The sequence below is a fragment of the Sorghum bicolor genome, chromosome 4 (assembly GCF_000003195.3).
Source record: "Sorghum bicolor cultivar BTx623 chromosome 4, Sorghum_bicolor_NCBIv3, whole genome shotgun sequence".
NCBI lineage: Eukaryota > Viridiplantae > Streptophyta > Magnoliopsida > Poales > Poaceae > Sorghum > Sorghum bicolor.
In genome coordinates, this window is record NC_012873.2 from 3292455 (window position 1) to 3313550 (window position 21096).

General features: G+C 43.6%; 2 protein-coding genes across 5 annotated transcripts; one reads left to right on the plus strand and one right to left on the minus strand.

Annotated features, from left to right (window-relative positions):
- Nucleotides 10918-14590, plus strand: LOC8074627 (protein CHLOROPLAST IMPORT APPARATUS 2). 3 transcript variants are annotated; one of them, XM_021458694.1, is made up of 3 exons: nt 10918-12839; nt 13883-14093; nt 14222-14590. In XM_021458694.1, exons 1-2 carry the CDS (start codon nt 11601-11603, stop codon nt 14057-14059), a joined length of 1416 nt encoding a protein of 471 aa, XP_021314369.1. In that variant the 5' UTR covers nt 10918-11600; the 3' UTR covers nt 14060-14093; nt 14222-14590. The 3 variants fall into 3 exon arrangements, with proteins under 3 accessions (XP_021314369.1, XP_021314370.1, XP_002451540.1); XM_021458695.1 differs by having other exon boundaries at nt 13883-14088; XM_002451495.2 differs by having other exon boundaries at nt 10920-12839; nt 13883-14047.
- LOC8074628 (mitogen-activated protein kinase 3) lies at nt 15409-19811 on the minus strand. 2 transcript variants are annotated; one of them, XM_002453252.2, is made up of 3 exons: nt 19610-19811; nt 17888-18313; nt 15409-16418 (listed from the first exon to the last, which is right to left on the minus strand). In XM_002453252.2, the coding sequence occupies exons 2-3, from the start codon at nt 18308-18310 to the stop codon at nt 15729-15731; spliced, it is 1113 nt and encodes a 370-aa protein (XP_002453297.1). In that variant the 5' UTR covers nt 18311-18313; nt 19610-19811; the 3' UTR covers nt 15409-15728. The 2 variants fall into 2 exon arrangements, with proteins under 2 accessions (XP_002453297.1, XP_021314371.1); XM_021458696.1 differs by lacking the exon at nt 19610-19811 and adding an exon at nt 18974-19551.

Consider the following 21096-nt stretch of genomic DNA (forward strand, 5'->3'; position numbering starts at 1 on the left):
TAGATCGATATACGGCCGGGGCAAAGGTACGTCATCGTGCCCGTCTGGCCGTCTCTAAAAATCCAAAACTATTGGTTGGGCTTTTGCCTGTGGCTTTTGTCCCTTAAAAACCAAAAGCCAACCAAAAGGTTAGTTTTTATCTAAAGTCAAAGTCAAAAGCACTTTTTTGCGTAGTACAAATTTCACAGCACATCTACCTCTACTTTCATCTGCTTTTGGTCACAAAAATTACCCACCTGCCACTGGTTACACATGTATCGTTTCGATCTTTCTTTCTTTCTCTTGTCTTCCTCCGTGAGGCCTCCTGTCGGCGCTACCCGCAAGTGGCCTCCCTCCCTCCAGCGTGCACTGCTCCGCCCCGGCCCCCTTCTTCCCTAGCCTCCATCCCTCCCTCCGGCGTGCTCTGCTCCGCTCCGGTCCTCTCCTCTCTCCGGCATGCGCCGCTCCGCGACCTCCCTCTCTCCAGCGCGCTGCGGCCTCCCGGGACGCGAGCCACACGGCGGACGCGGGCCGGAGTGGCTCCGCCCCCAGCCTCGCTCCCTTTGGCGCGGCGGGTGGCTCCTTGTGCATCCCTGACCTCCCTCCCTCCAGCGCGGGCGCTGGCGGGGCTACTTCGCCACATGGCCTCGTGGGCTCAGGCATACGGCGGCCGCCTTCCCCAATCCTCTCCTCCGGCGCATCCCGACCTCCCTCCCTCCGACACGAGCAACAGGCACCCTAACCTCCCTCCCCTCCCCTGCGCGGTCGTCGGCTGCCCCCACCATGCGTGCGTAACCCCAGGCGGCCAGGCCAGCGGTGTGCCCTCCTGCCGAGAGGATGAAGAAGAGGGAGTTTTTGTCTATGACACATGGGCGCGTATAAAAGAGTGAAGCGTTTCCAAAAGCCACATGTGTCTAACCAAACCGGCTTTCAAACTTTGTTAAAAAACAGCTTTTCTAAAAACCACAGATCAACCAAAAACACTCTTGATTAGTACTATGCTAGTGCACGGCGGCTTTAGTGGTTTCCCGCGGCTACGGCAAACGGGGCCCATGGGTCAGAGACTGTTGCGGACGGCAGTGGTGGCAACGGGCAGGGGCGGGAGGTAGCACTAGCGGTGGCACGGCACAGCTCGCTAGCGGCTGCTGCATGGACCACGCATGCAAGCAAGCTGCCGCCTGCCGTCGACGTAGTACAGGTACAGTAGTGGCGTGTCGACGCTGCCCCCGCGCGCGCGCCTGGACCGCACCCGCCACACCCACACGGCCGTTTTCTTTTTGGGCAAACAACGCTGCAGGAGGAGACGGAGCAACTCGACCGAGATGCCATACCATGCCTCTCTCTCTCTCTCTCTCTCTCTCTCTCTCTCTCTCTCTCTCTCTCTCTCTCTCTCCATCTCTCTCTCTCTCTCTCTCTCTCTCTCTCTCTGTGATGTAAAATGCTGTGTGCGTGCGGTGACCATGCACGACGACGACGACGGACACTGTTGCTGATGCATGAGTAGTCACATGCACCGGTCTCAGGGTTGGATCGAGCGAGCGTAAGTTTGGCTAGTACATTATTAGGGCAGGGGCAGCTAGCACGTATATAATTAAGTACGTGTCGACACGCCATTGGGTCTGCATGCATGTTACGTACATACACACACCATGTATATTGTAAATCCTCATCATCGATATGGTCCTCAAAAGATCAAGAGTAGGCGCCATGCATATGCATGGATGAACGTCCAGATCCTATACACTACGGTCGTTTTGAACTCTAGAAGTGTATGTAGTCTCACTAAACATTATATCACTTTAGCTCTCTTTCAGGCATCAAACAGGAGGTCTAGCGTTTATTAGCTAATGTAAACAACATTTTAGACCCCACAAGTACGTGACCTAAAGTAGTCTAAACCTTTAGTCTTTAATATTGGTCAACTAAATTAATTTTAGACCACATAGGATCCAAACAGGCCCAAAATTTGGTATAAAAAGAGTACAATCTCATATAAGTACGTGTTATTAATTAATCGTGACAAAATATCCTCGTGCAGTAAATTAAATATAATATTCATAGTATATGTTTGCATAAACAAATTAGACAAACTTTAAAAAAATGACTTAGTTCAAATCTCTAGAGTTACATTCTTTTGAGACGACAAGCAGATAAAAGGGGAACACGCGCGTACACGGGCGTCCCAGTAATAAAGGGGAAAAAGGGCGTGCCCTTTTTACCGTTGATCCAAACGCGCGCGTACGATCTGCATGATCACAAAGTCTCTGCGTGTATCATGTATGCTAGCTCTTGGATCTTTCCGGTAAATGGCAAGCGGATCGGATCCCGCGATGCAAATTAAAAGCCACAGCCGGATCGAAGGCCGGGTAATTCAGTAACTTATATTACTTGTTACTGCTCCTATATGAGCCTGCAGTTCGCCGTAATTTTTCTACCAGCTCTACTAGTAGTACGTTAATTGCCCTCTGTACCTAGACAACGACTGCCCCGGCCCCTCAATTCAAAATTTAGCTTGAAATTCAAGATGATTATGACAAATTTATGAGTACATGACACTTGAGGAAAGTTGAATCGGAGGATTATTCTCCATTTTTTGGGCTTATTAATTACTTTGGGCTCGACGTACAGGCTTGAGTAACTGTTAAATGTTTCGACCTTGTGATGTTATATGTCCTTTGAAAGTAAAGTTTTCAGTACGCATGTTGTTGTGCTCTCGGAACCTAACTTGGGTACCACTAGTCCACTATGGAGATATTTGGCCTTCACAAGGCCTGATGACTCAAAATTGCAGATCTCCAGGCTTACAATTCTTTCTTACAAGTTGTTGCCAAACTCCATCTTCATTCATAAAGCTTGTATAACCATCTGCTAAGCACACATTCATTTTGAATCTCAAGATTTGTATTTCCCGAGCCTCCTTGCTCGATATTCTGGAAGCCCCCCACCCCCACCCCACCACCACCAAAAAAAAATGGATAACCAAATGGTTTTTCCCTTATGGTTACACCCCTTCCTAGAAAAAAAACTAGATGTACAAAAATCTAACTTCTTCAACATACCCTTAGGTAGAAGTGTGGCAAGGTGACTCAAAACAGAGTTTGTCAGAACTAAACATCCACCATAAGACAAAACTTAGTGTTTTTTTGTCTAAGTATCTAATTACTTTTTTTGCATAGACAGTCTTCAAACACCTTCAAATCTTTGTTATTGGATATTTTTATGATTCATTGGGATGTCTAAGTATCTAAGAGGGAGTTGACCTATAATCAAAGATCTGTGAGTACCGATCCATGAGCTTGCCTTCCCCATAATAAAATAACTCGCTCTTGGGAAATTAATTTTAAATCTTGAAAGGTGATGAAAGGTGTAAAGAAGAGTCTTCATATTCTCTATTTGTTCAATATGATTTCACTTAATAGGATTGTATCATCAACATATTGTAGAATTGAGAGGTCATCATCTATCAAATGACAGGACAAGGTGCTTCTCTTTCACCAATTCTCTTAGCTCAGAGTTAGCTCTTTAGGTGATCGGCAAACACTTTCTCTTTCAGGAGTCTAACGTTGTAGTGTTAGGGCAAACCCAAAATAAGGTTTGTATCTTGAGATCAATTTTCATGAAAATGAAGTTTATACCATTGGCTATATAATAACGAAGCTAAGAAATTGGATAAATCTGAAACCTTTCTTGCTACTCTCTCTCTCTCTCTCTCTGTTTTGAAATATAAGGGACTTATTTTATCCTTAATCAAACTTATTGACTCTGACCAAATTTGTAGAAAAAATAACAAATTATGAAATATATTTATATACAATTTACCTTTTTATGTGGTACTTCCTCTATCCCAAGTTATAGGATGTTTTAGCATTTATAGATTCATAGCATTTGCTATGTATCTAGGCGTCGCTCTGTTCATTTGGCTGATAAGCCATGGAAAGTGTTGTTCATTGATTTATTGTGAGAGAAAAACACGGCTGAATGACTAACAGATTCGACAGATAAATTCAAGCAAACAGTATCTAGGTGCATAGCAAAAGCTATGAATTTTTAAAAAAGTCAAAATATCTTATAATTTGGAACAGAAGAAGTATATATCAATACCTTTTGTATATAATATAAACGCCACAAAAATATAAGGTAGTTTGGCTTCCTGCCTATAGGTTTTTGTCTGGGAGGGATTACGTACACTTACTCTCACATTGTCAATAAGATGGAAAATGTAAAGTCCATTATCGAGCATTTGTAACAAAATGGCTTATGGGGAATCAAAATCCAAGTGATCATACGCATATTTTCTTTGTTGTTTTTTAAATTTATAAATTTGATATATAGGCACGCATCAAAAGACATAGCATACAGTGGAGGGAGTATAGGTATTGACAAGCGACTTTTCCAACCCCCCAACCCCAAAAAAAGTGCATGTGTACAGTGTACGCCATATCGCTGACCTATACAGAGCAAATGTACAGTATGACGAAACAAGTAGTAATAAACCCTAGCGGGCATGCAGGTCTCCTGCACAGGCCATTGGTCATGCATGCAGTATAGGAGCAGTAGCAGAAGCTGCTGCATGCCACATTGCCACTTTTTCTGTGTTGTATGGTATGGTGTGGTGTGGTAGTATTTTTGGGCAAGCATATGGAAGCATGGACAGATGTTGTGGAAATTTGGCCACTTGCATTGGTGGACGGGTGGTACCTCCTACGGTCGGTCGCCTCCATCTTCATATGCGGACGTCCACGGTCCATTCGCTGTACCAGCACTTGCACTCATCTTGCCCTTTTTTTCCCATCCCAGAGCCCAAGGCGGTAGCAGAAAAGGGTAACTGGCACAGCTCGGCAGCAGGAAGCAGTCAAGCAGAGACAGACAGAAAAAAGATGGAGGTTGGCCAGCAAAGCCAAAGCACCAGAGACGACTAGGCCTTGTTTAGTTCACCTCAAAAGCAAAAAGTTTTCAAGATTCTCCATCACATCGAATTTTGCGGCACATGCATGAAGCATTAAATATAGACGAAAGCAAAAACTAATTACACAGTTTAGCTGGAAATCGCGAGACAAATCTTTTGATCCTAGTTAGTCCATAATTGGATAATATTTGTTACAAACAAACGAAAGTGCTACAGTATCGAAATCCGAAATCTTTTCGGAACTAAACAAGACCAGTGCATGCATGCAGCTGCTAAACATGCATGGCTATGGCTTGCTAAAAAGCATGCTCTGCTTCGGCTCCTTTGAGCTGATGAGCCGACAGCCGGAAAAAGATCGAGAGCGAAAATGTAATGGCAGGCAGCTCTCTACACCTAGGGCCTTGTTTAGTTTCGAAAAGTAAAGTTTTCGGTACTGTAGCACTTTCGTTTGTTTGTGACAAATATTATCCAATCATGGACTAACTAGGATCAAAAGATTTGTCTCGTGATTTATAGCTAAACTAATTAGTTTTTGTTTTCGTTTATATTTAAAGTTTCATGCATGTGCCACGAGATTCGATGTGACGGAGAATCTTAAAAACTTTTTGGTTTTTAGGGTGAACTAAACAAGGCCTAGGTGTAGCTAGCTAGTAGGAGTTAGTTAGGTCCTAGCCCATACTGTGTAGGAGGTGGAGTACATTCTATAACATTGAGCTAGATTCAAACCGATCGTTATAAGACTCATCAGATGCTGGAATGCATAACGTAATTGAATTGATTCCATAGTTACTCACATTATTATCTCTAGCTAGTGGCTCATTTAGAAGTTCACTCTATTTTTTTTTCTTAATTTCATTTTTTTGTTTTTTTTTCTTTATAGTTTTCTCAAGAGTCGAGACATTGGTGAACCTACCTAGCCAACAACATCATCAGGGTCAACTTCGGTGCAGTTTGAATTCCATAGGATTGTAAGAATCCAGATAAAAAGAACCATAACAGTTTTATTAGATTTTATGATTATAAGAAACTATATGAGTTAAAATCCCTCTAGACCATTTGGATGATATACTAGGATTCTAGAATCTTTTTTTATCTGGATTCTCACGATCATGGGATTCAAACGGGGTCTCTCCATTACATTACACAATATAAATTTTCTTGAGATTTAACATTTCGCTAAAAGATTAACAGATTTTATCGGGGTCGACAGACAACGATAAACCACCTTGATCCACCCCGGCCTGTCTCTCAATTCAGAAGATGATCTACCATACATCAATAACTAATTCTCTCAACATAACATTGTTTAATTTAGTTTCGTCAGGCAATCCAAATGAATACGAGCCTTTAATTTCAAGTCCCAGACATGCCCTCATTTCATTCTTGTTTTCTTATTATATATGGCCATGTCTTTTGATTGAATAGGGCAAAGTCTCGTGCTACCATATTGGCCATGCATGCTACACATCTTATATTAATTCGTTTTGGCACTATATATAATATAATAACATATATATAGCGACAACAATCGAACCGCCGCCATGCATATCATCAGCTTATCTTGATATTTTCCGTATAGTTGAGATCTGTTGTAGTGTTACTAGCCAACTAGCTCCAAATATCTATTCTGCTAGATGGTACATATATCGTCCAAGAGTACATACACGTACGTGGTACATGTTCTCGACATATATGTGTGGATAAGTACGCATGCCTACATAGTACAAACTCTCTCTAGATGCATGAGAGTGTTCTTATCATACATTTTAACCCTAGAGCCCTCTAAGTTGCACCTAAATTTGATTTTTTAACTCTAAACTGTATATGTTCACTAGCTATCGAGTGCCCTGCAACTATTAAAATTGGATAAAAAATGTAGGCGTCAAAAATAAGATTGAAAATGTGTACTTTATTATTATTATTTACTTCAGTGCCCTCAGATATGTACTCTCTCTCCGTCACTAAATAATTGTCATCGTTGATGTGCGTACCATAAATTTAACTTAATTTATAATAAATATGCACGACATGTGTATCTCTGAATAAATTTATTAAAAATAGATTCAAAGATCTTTCCAATAATACTAATTACATATCATAAATATTAATATTTTTTAATATATATTTAGTCTCATTTGTTTAATTTCTCATGAAGCGCAAACAATAGATATTTAAGGATAGATATTTATTAAGGACAGAGGGAGTATTAGGCATTGAAATGGCTTTCGATATTAATCCCTCCCAACTTTTAAACATATGACGTCTACGACGACATGCTATGTAAGTGTAAAATGAATTGCTTAGGTCTAAGATGTTCTTATCTTTCTACACTTTGTTGGAGTACACATTGTATATAGTACTCTAACAAAAGTGTAGAAAGATGGAGAGATGGTAAAACACCCCTACTGACTATTTCCTGTCCTATAAATAAATCAACGAAATGATTTTTTTTTCGTTAAAAAACAAATACACGATGTTTCTATTCTTATCCGTTCAAATTTCGTGATGGTCAGCCCTTCGAGAAGACGCATGTTGGCACATACACGTCGACATTACAAAGCAAATAAAGGAGAGGCATAAAATTAAACAAGCCTAGGCTAGTACGACCGTGTGCACCATAACCAGACAAAAAATCTCTCAAAATAGCTGGCCACAAATGCAACACACATCTGTTAAATAAAACACAGACACAGAGCAGCTAGCTAGCGGTTGTAGACACTTGGTGGATGAGCCTATCTGCTGGACTGCTATCTGAATGCCTTTGAAAGCCTTCTGGCTGCTGGCTACATGCAGCTGATTGGCTGCTACATCCTGACCATTCAGGATGTAAAAGGACTAGTACTCCCATGGTGTTGTGTGTTGGAATATTGGTGGCAACAGCTGAACAGAGATATTTATCTTCAGCCGCATATATAAATATCTCAAAAGGCAACTAAGAACATATATAAGATTACTAAATTACTAAATGTTATTGTGTAGGAGCTTACTATTACTACATCAAACACATATTACCTATATATATATATATATATAATGTCTGGTCTTTTTTTAGAAAATAGAAAAATTCCGGCCTCTGCGAAAGTGCCTCTATATCAGGCATTTATATTTAACCGTAAAAACTTTTGGGTTAATATAGTGTATATATGTTGATGATTTCACAATATCCCAGTGATTATGTATGTATATAATTAAATAACTTCCTCAAAAAATTCAGTCACCAACCACGCAAAAAGACACTTTTGGTGCAAAAATAAAATATCTTATTGAAAGATCCTGACTGGCCTACCATATGGGCAGAGGAAAACCTCATCCTAAACAAAGAGCCAAGATTAATTTGGTTGGCTAGAAACGGCTCAATTGGCCCCTCTCCTCTATCATTAGTGGTTGAACCCAGGGGACACAACGTATGGGGCATCACAACCACACATCCTAATTCGCAAATAAAAGGCAAGTCCAAAAGCAAGAAGAGTTTGATGCTACGCGCATACGGAGAAAACTCTGTTCACGCCGCTGCTGTCGCTGACAGGAAATAGCACCGGACGAAACTCCTGACTCTCGCTCACTGACACAAAACACAACACCAGCTACCAGTTGCAGCACGTGGCCCGTTCGCAGTCGAATGTTGTGACACAAACTTTTGATATGCGAAACTTATCCTGACTCATTAAGGGGTCCCAAATCTTGTAGCACAATCCCAAATTATGTGCATGATGATGAAATGGCGCACAAGGGGGAGAGAGAGAGAGAGACTTTGTGGGGTGTGCGTAGCACTGTTCCTCTTGGTACTGGACCAATCACCATCAGCCATGCACACACGCTAGCTTCCAAGATCCTCAGGGCCCCGCGCTTAGCTTCACGTGAAAAGGTAGCCGAGCCGATAAAAGAGCGCGCCACGTAGGCCAGAGAATCCAGCGCGGCCAATGGGAGCACGCCATGTCAGCAGATAAGGGAAAATCATAGGACCTTTTCCGTTGGGGTGGATGGGATGGGCAATCAGGCTTAAAGCCGTCCTAGCTCGGATGTTTACTAAAATGCCCCTGCAGTTTGCTTTTGTTGGTTACAACTCCACACGAAATGCATATTGTTTTTATGTATGTAGGTAGGACATATGTGAACAAATGTTTTGAGTACCACAAACTCACAATGAATAATATTGTTCCAAAAAACTGACTCACAATAAATTTGTTCTAAAAAATATTCATATATATATACACACACAAACACACACACACAACTGAAATGATGTGTGAGGGCAGTGAAATTCACACTACTTTCTGCTTGACTTTTTTTTCTAAAAAATCTTTTATTGCAGACTCTGTAAGAGTTCTGCACTCTCAATCATTCATTATTATAAAGTTCTAGCCTCCGGTTGATGAAGAGAATCTTTCAGAAGGCATAAAAGCAGAGAGACCAAATAAGACTAATAACAAACTAAGCACCAAACCTATTCAAAGGTAGCCACCCATTTTTGAAGAAAATCTCCATTGTCATAGTCTCCATCACTTTGCTCGATTCGTTTGTTGTTTGTTACAATCTTTGAAATATTGCATGGTTAAAAACATTAAGATTCACTAAGTAGAATTGTAGAAACTAACGATATCTATTATTCAATATATATTTTTTGACAATGTACAAGTACTTTTGGTCAGAAATCTATTACCATTTTTCAGTGACAACTAACCAACTTCTATAAAATACAAGTGTATAACTATGTCCTCCTCGATGAGCAAGTACTTTTAAAAAGGGACACATGATATTTTTAAAAGAAATATGGCGTGCATTTCTTGATAAATGGAAATATGATTTAGACACCCCTCGTATTTCTTCGATGCCCTCGTATAAGAATCTATAAACGACGGATACTATCAGAATCTGGAATCTCATTTCTCCACCTACATTTAGCGATATATCGACCGCACTTGGTTGGACCCCATATTGTTCTTGAATTTGTCCTCTAACCAAAATAGAAAAGGCGGCAGAAATAAAAACCCATATGTACTTCATTCAGGCTAGCAGCAAGCAGTGCTGAATCTATCAATGCAATCGACCAAAAGCATGTGTATACACTTCACAGGAAATGCCAACAGGCTAGTTTAAACAAATGCAGTGTACTAATATATTTATGCCAGCCCACTGTAGAAGTATCACAACAAAAATAAAATACGATTATTACTATGGGATGCCGAATTACATTAGTAGTATATTTAACATCTGCACACAGACATGGAGGTAGCATGCATCAGGACAAGGGTGGTACTTGACATTTCATCACCAAGAAGAAAACATATGGGAGGAAAGCTTCAAAGATTTGCTTTTCATACAGCACAAGAGGCATGAAGACAGGACAAGCTGTATTAGTCCAAAAGAGAATGCCATTAAGTAATGCTTATTCCCATGTTTCATTGGCCACTGCCGTCTCTAACTAGAAGAAATGTTATTGACCCCTAGCATGGTTACAAAGAGACAACCAAGAAACAAAATGCCAATTAAAGCTTTAGAAAGCTTGGTGCACAAATGACTTAATTTTAATTATTTTGTTTCTAATGACGTGAAACCATTACGAGATCAGAACGTTTAGAAGAGTAAAAATGATTCCAGCAACTCCTAACAAATTGTCAGATTATCGCTTACAGTTTTCACCAGCTGTGATCATCTCTCATTGTATATATATACTTCTTTTTTTTTGTCTCCTTTTCCACCACACATTGCCATCTATTTTGTTCAACCAAAGGTGTACTAGCAATTATGAGAATCACACATATGGTTCTTGCTACTACCAGCTACCTTACTTTGTGAGACAGACTCGCAGTAGTTGGCAGGCATAGAAATACAAATACCTTTAGTCATCCAGTGAGGTTCTTCCAAACAAAAAGAGGGAGTGAGGATGGTGAATTTTGGGAGGTAGGGCAAATCGGTCTCATTTAGCCATTTGCAAATCTCAGATATGATGACCCAAGCAAAGCAATCCCAACACATGTACAACCTATAAAGGATGAATAAAGAGCACATATGACTTAGAGGAGAGGGAAGGGGTGCCCAAAACGCCGTGTGGGCCCTGCTAATGGCACGGGTCCCACAGGCAGCAGGGGAGAAAGGGACCTGATGAGAGGGTGGCTTGTCTCATCCTCTGGCCTCCAATCCCCAAGCCCTCTAAAACCCCACCCTGTACCCCCTTCTCTTGAACCCTTTCTTCCTCCTCCCCCAACCATCTCCAATTCCCCATACTCCTCTCTGTCTCTCTCTCTCTCTCTCTCTCAACAATCTCTCTCTCTCTCTCATCCTCCAAAGGATCCAAGAAGTACCATTGCTGCTCTCCCCATTCGTCCTCAATCCCAACACAGCTTCTCAACTCAGCTCAGGGAATTCCCCTGCTTTTTTTTTTAATTCTTGTGCTCTTGGCTGCTTCTTCACTCTGCTTCTCCTCCTCTTCTTGCCACAGAGGAGGAGTGCATGTGCAGCAGCTGCAAAGACATTTACTTTTTTTTTCACCTCATCTTCTTCCAAGGTGTTGTTGGTGCCCCTTGGGTTCTTGAATTTTTTGGGGGAGCTTGATCGATTAGGTTCAGCCATTTCTTGCCCCAGTGTTCTTGGATTCATGGTTGTGGAATTAATCCAAGAATAGCTGGAGCTGCTCATTTTCCCTTCCGACAAGACGAGGACGAAGACGAAGGCGATCGTTTGAGAGAACGGTAGCCGTTGCTGTTGAGGCGGTGCAATGTCGTCTTCCTGCATACCAACCGGCCTGCGGCTGGACCTGGACATGGTGAAGGCGGCGGCGTCGCCGGGCGCGCACTCGTCGCCGCTGCGGCCGGTGCACTCGTCGCCGTCGTCGACGCTGTCGGAGGCGTCCAACGCCTCGTCGTCGGCGACGTCGGTGTCGCTGAAACGGGCGCGCGCGCCGCGGAAGCGGCCGAACCAGGCGTACAACGAGGCCGCCGCGCTGCTCGCGTCCATCCACCCCTCCGTCTTCCCCGTCAAGAAGAGCCCCAAGACGGGGCCGCCGCGCCCGCCGTCGCGGCAGCTCTCCGGGCTCGCGGCGGCGTTCGACGCCTCCTCCGACCTCCTCCCGCCGCTCCCCGTCCTCGCGGACTCCGCATTCCTGCTCCGGGACATGCCCGCGCCGTCGCCGTCGCCGCAGCCGCAGAGCCCGTCTGGCGCCAAGAACTGCTCGTCGCCGGCCCCCGTGAGCAGCGCGTTCCGGGACTTCCGTGACCCGGCGCCGTCGCCGGCGAGCCCCGACACGGTCGACGTCGACGAGCTTGGCGAGATCGACTTCGACGACGACGGCTTCGACGCCGAATCCATTCTCGACGTCGACGAGGCCGCTGCCGGCGCCGCGGCCGAGGGCCTCGACGGCATCATGGGTAGCCTCACCGTCGAGAGCAACAACACCGCCACCACGTCCGATGACTCCATCCTGTCCAGCTCCGGCATACACCCTTACCTCAGGAGCCTCATGGTGGTCGGCCTCGCCGGCAGGTTCGAGCTCGGACTCGGCTTCCGGCACGGCGCTCGGCCCAACCTCAACCGCGCACTGAAACGGCGGGACGACGACGGCGCCTGGTGGATGTGGCCTGCAGTGCCGGTAAAGGACTTAACGATTGCACCACCGACACCGCCAGCACCGCCGGCGTCGAACGCCGCAATGCCACAGGCCGCCGCCGCGCCAGAGAAGAAGAAAAGCAAGAAGAAGAAGGTGGTGAAGGTGGAGAAGATCATGGCGAAGGGAAAGGAGGAGCTTCCCAACGCGAAATGCAAGGAGGAGGAAGCTGACGCCTCTGTCGATGCCGCTAATGGCGACGGTGACGCTGACAGTGCGCCGACGAAGGCGCCAAAGACCGGGTTGGGGCTGAAGCTGGACGCCGACGAGGTGCTCAAGGCGTGGTCCGACAAAGGGTCCATGTTTGCCGAGGGCAGCGGGCCGGAGTCGCCGACGTCGGCCGCCGAAGTGCGGGTAAGTAATAATTCTGTACCGTCTGCATATATGACGCATCTTCAGTGTTTCTTTCATTTAAAATTTTGAAATTCTAAATATATTTAGATGCATAGTAGTAAAAAAACTATATGTCTAGAAATGCCAAAACAATCTACAGTTTGGGACAGAGGGAGTAAGAAAGTTCGTTTCAAATTGAGTACATGAATTACAAGAGAAAAAGAAATGGAATTGTGAATTGCATCCTTCAAGCATGTAAACCATATTAGGAGTCTCTAGAGAAACTGTTTATCTAAATGGATGGTCCCTCACACAAAGTACTGTGCAGTATAGTACTGCACTGCTACATAAGTGAGGACACGTCTTTTTCACAACATCAGCAGTACTGCAGTAACCCCATAGAAAAAATATTGAGTTTTTGTTTATCAGGGGAGAAAATACAGAAATAGTGAGCCTTAGAGTCTTAGGTCAGCAAGCACGATTTTCAAATTTCGATGAACTACTTTCTGCTCTTTAAGTTCAACAATGTTAGAGCCTTAGAGAATGGATTAATCCAATTCAGCCATTCAATTGGTTATATATATAGCTCGTTAAACTCAATTATTCAACAGTGATTATCAAAAAAAAATCAACAGTGGACCACAGACAATAGAGCCTGGAGATCTGGTACCAAGCAAACAGGTCTGTCCTCTTGCAAAGGGTCATTTTGGGCTCAATTTTGATGCCCCTTAGGCCAATGATAGATCAACTGCAACAAACTCTAGGCCCAACTCAGTTGGCTGTTCTGCAATTTGCTCAGGCACATGCCAATATTTGGACCTGTCATATTATCATATATATATATGACAAAACCATAATTACAGATATGTCCAGCCAGCCTTTTATAGTATGGGCATACCAAGCATGTGGTTTCCATTAGAGACATTTCAATGATGATGATGATGCAAAAACAACCTGCATGTACCTTCTGAATATATTTCCAAGCTTTCTGAAGTTCTGAACTCAGGAATGGGAGGTCTCTTATACAGTCTTACTGATGATCATTACATTGACCCTTGTTGCAGGCTAAGCTTGCAGACATCGACCTGTTTCCAGAGAATGGAGCTGGTGGTGGCATCAGGGAAGCCAGTGTGCTGCGGTACAAGGAGAAGAGGCGCACCCGGCTCTTCTCCAAGAAGATCCGGTACCAAGTGCGCAAGGTGAATGCCGACTGCCGGCCTCGGATGAAGGCAAGCACTTGAACTGATTAGAAAGCATAAAAGATCTGTTCGTAAGGCAAAAACTCACTGTCCAATCACACAGAAAAAATACCATGTTTTCAGCCTCTGATGATGCAGTTCATCATAGCAAAGCTTCTGAAGTCCTGACATGTTCTGTGTTCTGTTCTGCTGTGGTTCTTGCAGGGAAGGTTTGTTAGGAGCCCATCTCTTCTTCAGCAAGCCCTGGAGGAAGAGAGCTAGCTAGACAGACAGTGATCTTTGCTGGCCTTTTCTCTTTTTTTTTTATCAGAACCTTTTTGGCCTTTTAGTTCATCATTAGCTAAGAGATGCGAGTGAGAAATTTACCCCGTTTTGTTTTTCTCGGAGTTTTTGCTCTGGAGAGGAGAGGAGAGGATAGGATGCCATAGATCGGATTGTCATGTCATGGTGGTCAAATAGTTTGTCTCAGGTTTACAATGTCAGGTAAAGGAAGGAAATAAAGTGATGTTAGAAGAATATACAGTCATATAGCAAGCAGCTCAGATGATGGGTTTTGTTTTTGCTTTGCTTTTACTGCTCCAAAATTACCGACTGAATATCAGATTGCTCTGAAACATCCATTGCTAAGAAAAAACGACTAGAAATCAGCATATTATGGTGTAACAAGTAGCAGTTGACAGCATCTGCTGTTCATGCATTACGCTTGTCACTGCTTTGGAGATGTAAATAAATTATTTGCAGGCATCCAACTACACGAAACATCAAACATGTATACTGCAGTCATTACCAAAATAGACTAGCAAATGAAAAAGAAAAGAAAACACTACAGATCTCCTTGAAACTTCACCATCACCTGAAAAATGCTGCGATTTCACAAGGCCCCATCAGGTAATAAGAATTACAAACAGTAAATAAAGCATAAAAAATAAACAGTAAATAAAACAACACGTGGCTTGGTGAAGCTGAGGTTCAAGATATCAGATATTTCAGATGGTATCTTTTTTTACTTGCAGTGCATCAGACAAAAGAGCGAAATGATTTGGCAGAGGCACAAACCTGCTTAGCTCAGTTATCCAGACATCTAGGCAAAACTCCAACCAACGGCATGGACAGCGCAGATGAAATTGGTCAGATGGCAATTGGTTGATCCTCCACAGCCTCCTTATGCTACAGGGAAGGAGCAGCCACGCCTGCATATGCATGCTGCTGCTCTGCAGAGCTGATCAACCGGTCGGAAATGGTACAGAGAGTTGATGGCTCAGTTTGTGCATTCAGCATAAATGCGCTGTAGTTCATGACGTTTTTTTACAAATGTATGATAAATCGCCTGGAGAAAACAGAGTTTAACAAAAGAACAGGTAGGGAAGCATCCGAAATTAACATGTATGGGATTTTACTACAACAGAGCTTCATGATTTATGAACTCATACAACATCACAACAGTCGACAGATATATAGTACATACAACAAGTAATGGTCCATAGTGATGACATCTATCCATACGCCGCTCTTATTGGGCGCATATTTACACAAGCGGAAGTATCCAAGCAGACATTAAGGGTACTACAACAGCTAGGGGCCGCAATTGGTTCCAAGCAGACATTAAGGGTACTACAACAGCTAGGCGCCATAATCGGCTAATCGCAGTAGACTTTTATCAAAGAGAAAAAGCAAAGTTGAGAGCCTGCCGATGTCCTGGGGCAGTGGTATCTCATGACATGCTTATTGCGGTGACAACTTCAGGGTGGTAGTGGAGCATCTCCTGCCACATCATTTCCCGAATCATCTCTGAGCTGATATTTTCATCTATATCGAGATCGATGGGCACTTGGGCTGGGGGATTTGCACTTGGGTCATACAGAGGAGACATGTAAGGGTGCTCAAGAGCCTCGGTGACACTAATCCTTTTGGTGGGGTCGAAGATGAGCATCTTCTGCAATAGATCAATGGCAAGAGGGTGCGCATGTGGGTACATACTTGCGAGAGCAACACCAGGAGTGTAGGGGAGGGACTTAATGTATCTCCGAGCTTTTGGGTTGTCGATGAACTCTAGGTCAGCCTCACTCATGGTGCCGAGAACGTTCACTATGAGCTTGAGCTGATTTAGGCATTCAGTTCCTGGAAATATTGGCTTGCGGCCAAGGAGCTCAGCAAAGATGCACCCAACAGACCAAACGTCTATGGATGTGCCATAGTTGTCACAGCAGAGGAGCAGCTCAGGAGCTCTGTACCAGCGGGTGACGACATATTCAGTCATAAACTGGCCTTTACTACTGTTTGTACGTGCAAGACCAAAATCACATATCTTCAGATCACAGTTTGCATTCACCAGCAGATTTCCAGGTTTTAGGTCTCTGTGGAGTATTTCTGCTGAATGGAGATATTTCAGTCCTCGGAGCAACTACAATGAAAAAAAAAGAACAGTGCATCAGATTATTAGCGGTAAAGTAGATAGCAAATATCTAGATGAAATGACAAAACAAAAATACAAAGGTTCTCGAAATAAAAATGAAGTTGGACTGCTGAAGGGTAGGTTGAACAAGAAATTCATCAACCTGCTCCTTACTTCATGTAGAGGATAAGCTCTGCTTTTCATAGTTTCATCCAGAAATTCCTATGCAAAACTACTTATTAACTACTGGATAAATTCTTAAGCCCTATGCAGAACTACTATTAGCTATTGGATGGACTCTTTGTAAATATGCAAGCTGGCTGAAAGAACTGCTAGCTTTACCAGATGATCCCATTTTTCAATAAAAGCTGTTGTTTTATTTGGAACAGGAAGTCTGATCAAACAAGGTGCAAGTTGTCTTACTCAAATATCATTTGGAGTGGGAGATCTGGCTCGAGCAAGTCAGTAAAATAAGCTGTAATATGTAAACATCTAAAGGGAGGGTGTTAGGCTGCATAAAGCATGTGGGCAATAATGTATAATTGTATATTTGATAAGTCAATGAGAGAATGACTGAGAGTTGTTTGCATGTGACAACATAAGCAGATCAAATCAAACTTGAGAAATTCAAAACTTGTCAAAGAGGAAACATGGTGACAGCTATTAACATCTGCAGCATGCTCAACTGCTTGCTGATTTGGACTTGCATAAGAAAAAAGATGATGCATATCAGATTTGGATAATTCTATGGACTAAATATAACCCAAAAGGTAGAATTTTTCTTTTAAGCCCAAAAGAAATACAAAGGTTTAAATAGTTTCACAACATTAGATTCGAAGTTTGTCTATATATTTGCAGAGTAATCTGAGTTTCAAAAGGGAAGATAACTGGTCAATTAATTAAGTGCAAGGATTTGTAAAACCAAGGAGATTATGTGCTTTTAAATGCAATCATTTCATATTGCCTTTTGTGAATATTCTTTGTGAAAAAGTATTGCTATACAATTTTTTTGTGAAAACAATTTATGAAAAAAGATGTTCAGAAGAGACCAATGCAACAGGACCTAGGTTGATTTTGATATTATGACTAAATTGACACCCAGGATGGATCATAAGTCCAATAAAAATCAACTTCAAATTAGTACCAATGCTAATAACACTCCTCTGCTGCAGTGGAGGTACAGTGTGGCAGTGCACACCACGTAATGACACTTATTTAGGTACTCCCTTTGTTCCAAATTATAAGACATTTTGGCTTTTCTAGATACATTGCTTTGACTATGTATCTAGACATAGTGTTTATCGAAGTGCATAGCAAAGCTTTGTATCTACAAAAGGCAAAATGTCTTATGATTCGGAATGGAGGGAGTAACTAATGGCTAAAGAGCATTACAATACACATAATCTCAGTTGTATTTGTTGAACAACATAGATGTGAAAGAGTACATTTAGAATAGCGAAGAGAGACCCAAGTATTACCTGAAAAAGAAAATACTGGCAATGGTCATTAGAAAGGCCCTGAGGCGATTTGATTATCTGGTGCAAATCAGTATCCATAAGCTCGTAGACCAAGTATACATCCTTAAAGCTCCTCCTGTGTATTGGCATCATTATGTCCTTCAAAGCAATGACATTCTCATGGCGGAGATGGCGTAGGAGTTTCAGCTCCCGCAAGGTCCGTAGTGCATCCACACGGTTGTCGAAAACATTGTGTATCTTCTTTATTGCTACTTTCTCATTTGTCTCACGATTGATGGATGAACAAACTATCCCATAAGCTCCTCGCCCAATGGGCTTGATCGGCACATATTTGGTGTCTATCTCAAATAAGGTCTGCCACATAGTGTAGTAATGCTTTCCTTTGCTTCCGATTCCATTCGGAGGATCCACCATCATCGCCATTTTCTAGTAAAGAAACGAAAGAAAAAATAATTTAGTATACATAAGCGATAATTAAAAGAGAAAAGTTAGAAGAATTACAAATGCAGAAGATCAAAGAACTTGTAGAATTGAAGTCAAAGACCAGATATATGGTCATATAGAAGTGCGGTCACAGTTATCTAGAGTGCCCACAAACTACAAGCCAGCAGCTATATTACAATGTGGTGAACTGACATGCTCTAAACTGAAACGTTTCAATCGAGAGCACATTCACCTCAAGGCCACACCACCTCATTTTTTATTTTGAATAAACATTAAGCTTAAACTCTAGTCTAGCGAGAATATTTAGGACCTAAACCAAAATCATAGTGTGTACCATAAGGCTATGATGCCCCTAACATCATAATCAGATACTGCAATGGGTACCACCAATGAAGTAAAACAGCACATGTTTGATCAACAGAACCAACATGCAGTCAAACGTTATTGCGGTGTTTACCAAAAGGTTGTACATCGATTCAGTTCAGAAAAGGAGCACAGCAGATCACCAACGGAATTCCAACCTTGTAAGGATGCACAAGCCAGACGTAGCAGCAAGTACCAAATGCAAATAAACAGCGCGCTTGCTGAACGACAGCATCCTTTCGACAACCAAGCACATATTCAATGCTAGGTCAAACCCACCTTGGCAACTCCGCCTCTCCCTCCATGAAGTAGCTCTCACCACCCAACTCCGGAAGTAGCTCTCCCTCCATGAAGCAGTAGCTCTCACCACCCAACCATTCCGCCTCTCCCTCGATCGTTAGTCCGTTGCCACCGTTAATTACCCCCAACTCACCGCCACCACCACCATTCAATGCTATAGAATATCCTCTGCGCCACAATCACAAGCTAACTTCCTAATCCCAAGCATGCACAATTAACCTTAACCCATATGGGGCGAATAGAACACGAGCAGCTAAGCGCAGAACGTGCAGATCGGTCGGTCACGGACACCGACCATCCCCATCACATTCCCTGATCATCGCCCGGCGCGGGTAATAAGACGGAATCCCACCACGAATTCGCGAGCAGAGTGCCAGAAACCAGACAGATGGATCGGTGCCAAATCACACTCAGCTGCGGGATGCAGGCGCCGATTCCAAGCGCGAATTAAGAGCCCCGGCGACCCAGATCAAGGGCACGAAATGACGCCCCCCGCTGTCGGGAAGCGAGATCGGTCGTGTCCGGACACGAACGGACGGTCGTCGGAGCGCAGACCAAACCAACAGAGACAGACAGAAAGGGAACGAAGGAGAAGGCGCGGAAGATTTCACTCACACGAGAGGAAGAGGAAGAGGGGAGGGGAGAGCGCGTCTGGCGAAGTGGGTGCAGCAGCTAGGGTCAGAGCGGCAGCGCCATGCGCGCGGCCGAGTCCCTCGCCTCCGGTCCGCTCCAGCCGCGCGGGGCGGGAGGGGGGAGGAAGAGGAGGAAGAGAGGGGAGGGGAGGGGAGGGGAGGAGGGAGTCCCGTGCTGCGAGGAGGATGCGGGGGGGAGAGGGAAGGCGAGGAATATTCTGATGACCTGCTGACTGACGGATCATGGTCGCATCCGCCGGCGCGGGCCGTCGATGCGCCGCGGCCGGGCGCCGCGCGGCCGTCGGATGCGGGGCGCTACGTCGCGCGCGCCCGAGACCGACACGGAAGTCGGGGCGACCGGGAAGGGAAGGGAGGAACGGACGCGACGCGACGGGGCGGGGCGGGGCGGGCGGCACCCATATGTCCCATGCCCACGCGTGCGCGTGTCTGAGGGGAGACATGCCGACCAGGCCCAGCCGGCCAGCCGGCCGGTCCAGCTCCAAGCCACGGCACGTGACAGATAGCACCACAGCCACAACGGTATTACTACTTCTTTATTAGGCTTTCCACGGGCTAGGCTTTGCAGTGATGCTTCAAAGAAAGGAAGTTCCCAAGTATCACTTTACGTTGCAATTAGGCTACTTGATATCTATATGCCCGAAATTGGAGAGCTGAGCAAATACATGTGTCAAACCGTCGAGCATCAGTGTGGTGGCGGATATGAACAGCATACTCACGCAATCAAGCAACTCCTTCTCTACCTAAAAAATTTTCACTCATCACATCAAATCTTTAGACACATACATGGAACGTCAAAAGTAGACGAAAAAAACTAATTACATAATTTGGTTATAAATCACGAGAGGAATCTTTTAAGCCTAGGTAGACCATGATTAAACACTAATTACTATAGTTACAAATATGCTACAGTATCCAAACCTAAAAACTTTTTGGTAGGGCTAATTGCACAGTTTACAAATATGCAACTAAGGCCTTGTTCAGTTTCCAAAAAATTCAAGATTTCTCATCACATCGAATCTTACGGCACATGCATGTAGCATTAAATATAGATGAAAATAAAAAGTAATTGCAAAGTTTACCTGTAATTTGAGAGACGAATCTTATGAGCCTAATTACTTTATGATTGGACAATGTTTGTCACAACAAACGAAAGTGCTACAGTGGCATTTCCCAAAAAAATTTGGCAACTAAACAAGGCCTAAACAAGCCCCTACTATATATTGAGAAAATAGATCCCAGAGTGGAAGGGGAGGGTCCCGGATCTAGGGTGTGAGGGGAAGGGCCGAAGGGGGGCCAAGGGCTAAGATCCAGTTTGGTAGGGCTAGTTCTAATTATGATTTCTTGTGACTCTTTGCAAGGGGCATTGCTATATAATATAAGTATATAAAAGATAGCTCCTTATAAGGAGTCTAGAATAATTGAACCATTTTGTATAGGGAAACCAAAGAC

Coding starts and splice junctions, on each gene's coding strand:
- LOC8074627 (XM_002451495.2), top strand. CDS start 11,601: ATGTCGTCTTCCTGCATACCAACCGGCCTGCGGCTGGACCTGGACATG. Junction 12,840..13,882: donor CGTCGGCCGCCGAAGTGCGG/GTAAGTAATAAT, acceptor CCCTTGTTGCAG/GCTAAGCTTGCAGACATCGA. Junction 14,048..14,221: donor ACTGCCGGCCTCGGATGAAG/GCAAGCACTTGA, acceptor TGGTTCTTGCAG/GGAAGGTTTGTTAGGAGCCC.
- LOC8074628 (XM_002453252.2), bottom strand. CDS start 18,310: ATGGCGATGATGGTGGATCCTCCGAATGGAATCGGAAGCAAAGGAAAG. Junction 16,419..17,887: donor GCCAGTATTTTCTTTTTCAG/GTAATACTTGGG, acceptor TTTTCATTGTAG/TTGCTCCGAGGACTGAAATA.